Source organism: Salpingoeca rosetta, assembly GCF_000188695.1.
Source record: "Salpingoeca rosetta unplaced genomic scaffold supercont1.76, whole genome shotgun sequence".
Lineage (NCBI taxonomy): Eukaryota > Choanoflagellata > Craspedida > Salpingoecidae > Salpingoeca > Salpingoeca rosetta.
This window is the reverse complement of record NW_004754858.1, coordinates 1-5,000: the sequence shown is the minus strand read 5'-3', so window position 1 is coordinate 5,000 and position 5,000 is coordinate 1. Positions and strand designations below refer to the sequence as shown.

At 55.5% G+C, this 5,000-nt stretch overlaps 1 protein-coding gene across 1 annotated transcript in view; it reads right to left on the bottom strand.

Annotated features, from left to right (window-relative positions):
• The window catches only part of PTSG_11436 (uncharacterized protein), a gene marked incomplete at its 3' end in the record, with an annotated part of 5,085 nt that extends 568 nt beyond the window's left edge, over nt 1-4,517 (bottom strand). Inside the window, exons 1-13 of the mRNA XM_004987494.1 lie at nt 3,703-4,517; nt 3,368-3,437; nt 2,966-3,098; nt 2,587-2,680; nt 2,274-2,400; nt 1,936-2,042; nt 1,721-1,766; nt 1,419-1,493; nt 1,178-1,228; nt 825-908; nt 471-626; nt 202-254; nt 1-12 (exon numbers count right to left, since the gene is read on the bottom strand). The exon at nt 1-12 is cut by the window's left edge and continues 96 nt beyond it. Coding sequence (XP_004987551.1) covers nt 1-12; nt 202-254; nt 471-626; nt 825-908; nt 1,178-1,228; nt 1,419-1,493; nt 1,721-1,766; nt 1,936-2,042; nt 2,274-2,400; nt 2,587-2,680; nt 2,966-3,098; nt 3,368-3,437; nt 3,703-4,394 — 1,700 coding nt within the window. The 5' untranslated portion in view covers nt 4,395-4,517. The remainder of the gene's footprint in view (nt 13-201; nt 255-470; nt 627-824; nt 909-1,177; nt 1,229-1,418; nt 1,494-1,720; nt 1,767-1,935; nt 2,043-2,273; nt 2,401-2,586; nt 2,681-2,965; nt 3,099-3,367; nt 3,438-3,702) is intronic.
• Nucleotides 4,518-5,000: the final 483 nt, after the last annotated feature.

Sequence of the window (5,000 nt, the reverse complement as noted above, 5' to 3'; positions counted from 1 at the left end):
TCAAAGCCGACCCTGAAAGCGTGGCAGCAGTACACAAGAACACATGCGGTGGTGCGGCGGTGCGCAGTGCCAAGGGAAACAAATACATGCACGGTCGTGAGTGCAAGTGTGAGATCATGCCAAGGCAGTTGTTGAAGCCGCCACAGCTCAGCACCCAGGTCAGCAGGTTGAACATACACACACACACCACAACACACGTACTTAATCTCGTTCTTTTCGGGGAGAGCAACTCGTTCGCCTGTTGATGTCAGTCGCTGTGTTGATGTGCAGCAGGAAATCAAATGCAAGCAGTATGAGCGGCAACGTAAAACATCGTGTCCGGACACACTTGGCAATAACAGCACGAAAATAATCGCACACACACAGACAATTACACACACACACACACACACACACACACACACACACACACACACACACACACACACACACAAGCACTTACACACACACACACACACACACACACACACCAGGGATGGCCCGGTTGTTTCCTCGCTGGAAGGAAGGCTGACGAGCTGCGCAAGGGCGCGTGCGTCCGCTACGCATGACTCAGCATCAATCAGATACGCCTCCTGATGCGGCTGGATGTGGAATCCGGCGCCACGGCCCATCGACGCCTGCCGAAACTGCACCGTCACGCACGCGAAAAGGCGTAAAAGTATAAAGGAGGCGTGTGTGTGTGTGTGTGTGTGCATGTGTGTGGGTAGGTGTGAGTATGCACGTCGCGTGAACGCTTGCGTTTGACTGCGAATATGCTGATCAACAAGTGCACGTTTTCGTTTGGGAACACCAATCTGCATGAGCCACAGCCATCATGACCTCACCACAACGCGACGAAGGCTCTCGATGCACGCTGCACGCTCGCCGTCCGACATGGCGCCAACATCGCCCGTCAGCGCGCGGCCAATCTGGATAGAGGGGGCGAGATGGTGTGGTGTGTGTGTGTGTGTGTGTGTGTGTGTGTGTGTGTGTGTGTGTGTGTGTGTGTGTGTGTGTGTGTGTGTGTGTGTGAGTGAGTGGTTGTGTGTATGAGGTTATGTGTATGAGGTTGTGTGTATGAGGTTGTGTGTATGAGGTTGTGTGAGTGAATGCAGGTGCCAACAGAAACGGGCACATTGCAAAAGGCGAAGTTGAAATGACACGAAGCAACTTCAGCTCAGCATGCAGCACAACACACCGGCATGAGAGAGACAGCAGATGATGATGATGGCGATGAAGACTCATCGTCCTGGGGCGAAGGCATTGGGCGTTATCGAGTGCACAAGTGGCAGGGTATGAGATAGCGCCATAAACAACACACATACACACACGCGCGCGCAGACACAGACACACACACACACACACAAGACCCACAGACACAGGCACACGCACACGCACGCAGACACAACCCCATGGATGGTGGACAAGTGTTTGCCTACGTCTTGTGGCGGGTGTGTGATGATGGTTGCGGGGACAGCGGTGGACGTGTGCATTGACGACAGGCAATCAAGAAACTGCAACCACGCCGTTATGGGGAAGGGATAAGGTGGGACAAGTAAGTATTGTGTTCATGTATGTGTGTGTGTGTGTTCGTTCATGTGGTTGTGTGAAAATGGGTGTGTGTGTGTAATACTGCTGTTGTGGTGGCTTGTGGGAAGTGGGTTGTGAGCACCATACGAGCAGCAACGCCACGCTCATCGAGAGCAAACCACAACAGCACAATCGGGTCGGTTTCACTTACCGCCTGCTGTTCTTGAATCGTCGCCTTCTGCTGAAGTGCTCGCTCGCTACACACACACACACACACACACATACACATACACGTAGGCGAGCAGAAGCCAGAAAGCAGGTGTGTGAGACATGCGTGGTGTCTATGTTGGTGCGCTGTCACACCCAACCAACTGAAAACAAGCAACAAAACAGGACGGCACCAAAGCATGTGTGGGTGCAGCGTACTTCTCGACTTTGCTGAGAAAGTGGAGCGGGACGTCGTGCGTGTACATCCACGGCTCAAAGTCGCGCAGCCCCATCTTCGCCTGCTGAAACCGTCGATTGTGCCGCTCCTGTTGTATTGGAGAGGGAGGATGACATGCACGCACAGAGGGGCGGGCGGTGGGAGGCGGGCAGAGAGTGAGCGCGCGAGCGTGTGTGCGTGTGTGTGTTGGCGTATGTGTATATGAATGAGTGTGTGATGACGCCAGAGAGAAGAAGGAAGCAGTGCAAGGCGTATGTGTGCACGTTCACGTACTCGCACGCATGCACTGACACACACAGACACATCTACATGCACTCACGGGCGGGTGGAGCGGGCAGCGCCAGGGCTGTGTTGCGCCGACATGTGTCAGCGGTGGTGAGACGCAGTTGTAGTGGAACATCGTGTTGCACTCGCAGCACTTTGCGCTGTTGTCCGGGCGACATTGTCTAACAGAGGGGGAGATGGGAGGGGAGGTAACATCAAGGTGCGCATGTTGCACCAAGAGGAACGAGTGAGTTGACGGCAGTGTGGTGCACGTATATTGAGTAACAGCAGCAACAGCAGCAACAACAATGGGAACAAGAACAGCAGCAACAACAACAGCATCAGCATCCCATGTTGTGATCACGTACTGGACGCATCGGAAGCAGACAAAATCCGAGGGTGGTGGAACATTATTCCTGCGCGTGCGCCGCGTCGACGAATTCATCGCAACTTTCGCTCGAACTGCACATGTGTGTGCGTGCGTGCGTGTGTGTGTGTGTGTGTGTGTGTGTGTGTGTGTGTGTGTGTGTGTGTGTGTGTGTGTGTGTGTGTGTGTGTGTGTGTGTGTGTTACAAAGTGACGTGAGAGCGTGCGATTCGTGCAGATCAAAAGCACCGCGTCCAACACGAACATCTCCGACTCCGTACACCATGCCACATCACTCACAACAATAACAACCACAACCACAATCACAACCACAACCACAACCACAACCACAACCACAACCACAACCACAACGAAACGCACGCTCGGCGGGGAAAGACTGGAGGATGGTGTCTGGGATGTAGAAGTGGATGGGCGGGGCACGGTGTAGGCCGTTGACAATGGCGAGATACGCGCCGCTCGTCGCGGCACCCTCCCGACGGCCAAGCGGCGTGTCCTGCTCGAGAGGGGAGAGGGGTGGGGACAAGAGTGTATTTAAGTGTGAGAGAGGGTGTGTTTCAGCGTGTGTGTGTGTGTGTGTGTGTGTGTGTGTGTGTGTGTGTGTGTGTGTGTGTGACCGGATGGGTGTGCAAGCAATCGTCAACGCGCTAAGCGACACTTTTCAGAGCATCCTAAACGTCACGACTACCACCGCCATAACCATAACCATGACCACGATCACGACGACCGCGATAATGACTGGCAGCGGCGCGTGTGCGTACGCACCGATGGCGGGCGACAGACGCGGCAGAACCACTTGTCATCCGTCGTGTTCTCCAGATCAACGGGCGGATTCCTGTGGGATACAATGGTGTGGACGCAGTTGATGAGGCGCGAGGGAGGCGGCGAGGCCAGGTAGTCGTCATTCACACGGTGGTGGACAGAGCCACACATGCTTGTGCATGCAGCCGACTGAAACGCACGCACTCACACAAACACACACACAAGTACAAGCACACACACGCACACAAGTATAAGCACTCACACACACACACACACAAGTGCAGACAAACTCACACACACACAAGTTCAAACACACACACAAGTGCAGACAAACTCACGCGCAGTAAGCGTGGAAGACGCGAGGGCAGGCCTCACAGCAGATGAGATCGCCACCAAGACCGCATGTTGAGCAGGCATTGTCCGAGTTGTCCACAACTTCCTCATCACCGTCCCTGCCCTCTTTGCTCTCTGCCTCTCCTTCCTTTGCCATGTCACCAGCACCAGCACCACCAGCGCCATTCTTTGCTGCTGCTGCTGCCCTGGCAGACTTTGCTGTTGTTGCTGTTGTTGTTGCTGTTGTGGTTGGTGTTGTGGTTGGTGTTGTCCGCTGCTCTGTCTTGTTGGCAGTGCGTGACGTGCGTGTGCGTCCGCGTGTCGTTGCAGGCGTCGTCTTACTCCGTACAGCGGGGCCAACACCGAGTGACGATGTTGCTGTTGTCGTCGTTGATGGAATGGCGGTGGCGGTGGAGGTGATGGCTGGTGCGACGGTTGCGGGCGCTGTCTGCAATGGCACGGGCGTCACAAGTGCAATTGGGGATGGTGTTGTTGTCGTTGCCGCTGATGTCGACGACGATGGCGCGGGTGACGATGAGGGCATGGGCGAATACACAGAAACGTGCGTGGTGGCGGTTACAGCAGGGTAGCCGCTGTCGCTCCCGTTTGTGCTGCCGTTGTGGTTGGCCGCGGCGCTGCCGTCTTGGGTGGTGGCTGTCGCCCGACCCGCGTGCGTTGGTGCTGCGAGGATGGACATGTCCGCGGCAGCAGCGGCAGCAGCACGACGGCCAGGGGACGCAGGGGCGGTGGTCTTGTGTCGTGGCGGATATGACCCGTACAGTGGCGGGATTCTCTTGTCCGACGGCTTCTTCCCCTGTAGCGCAGATGGAGGGGGAGGGAGGCGTGTGTGTGTTTGTGTGTGTGTGTGTGTGTGTGTGTGTGTGTGTGTGTGTGTGTGTGTGTGTGTGTGTGTGTGTGTGTGTGTGGTGATAGTGGAGGTGAGATTAGAAGGTATGCGCAGCCATGAATTACATACACATGCGGGCGCGCCACACACACAACACACACACAATACACACAACACACACAACACACACGCACGCACGCACGCACACACACACACACACACACACACACACACACACACACACACACACACACGCACGCACGCATACACACACACGCTCACTTGTCACACACACGTATACTCAGCACCTGAATATAAATTAAAGTAGCTCCACAAGCATGAAGGAAGGGGGGGGGGGGGAGCTTTTGTTGGTGGGTTGAGGTTGCGGGGCGGGGTGGCTCTTCTTCGGCAGGATACGCGCCCCCTGGCCAGGGTTTTGTTTCTGATGTGTGGGTG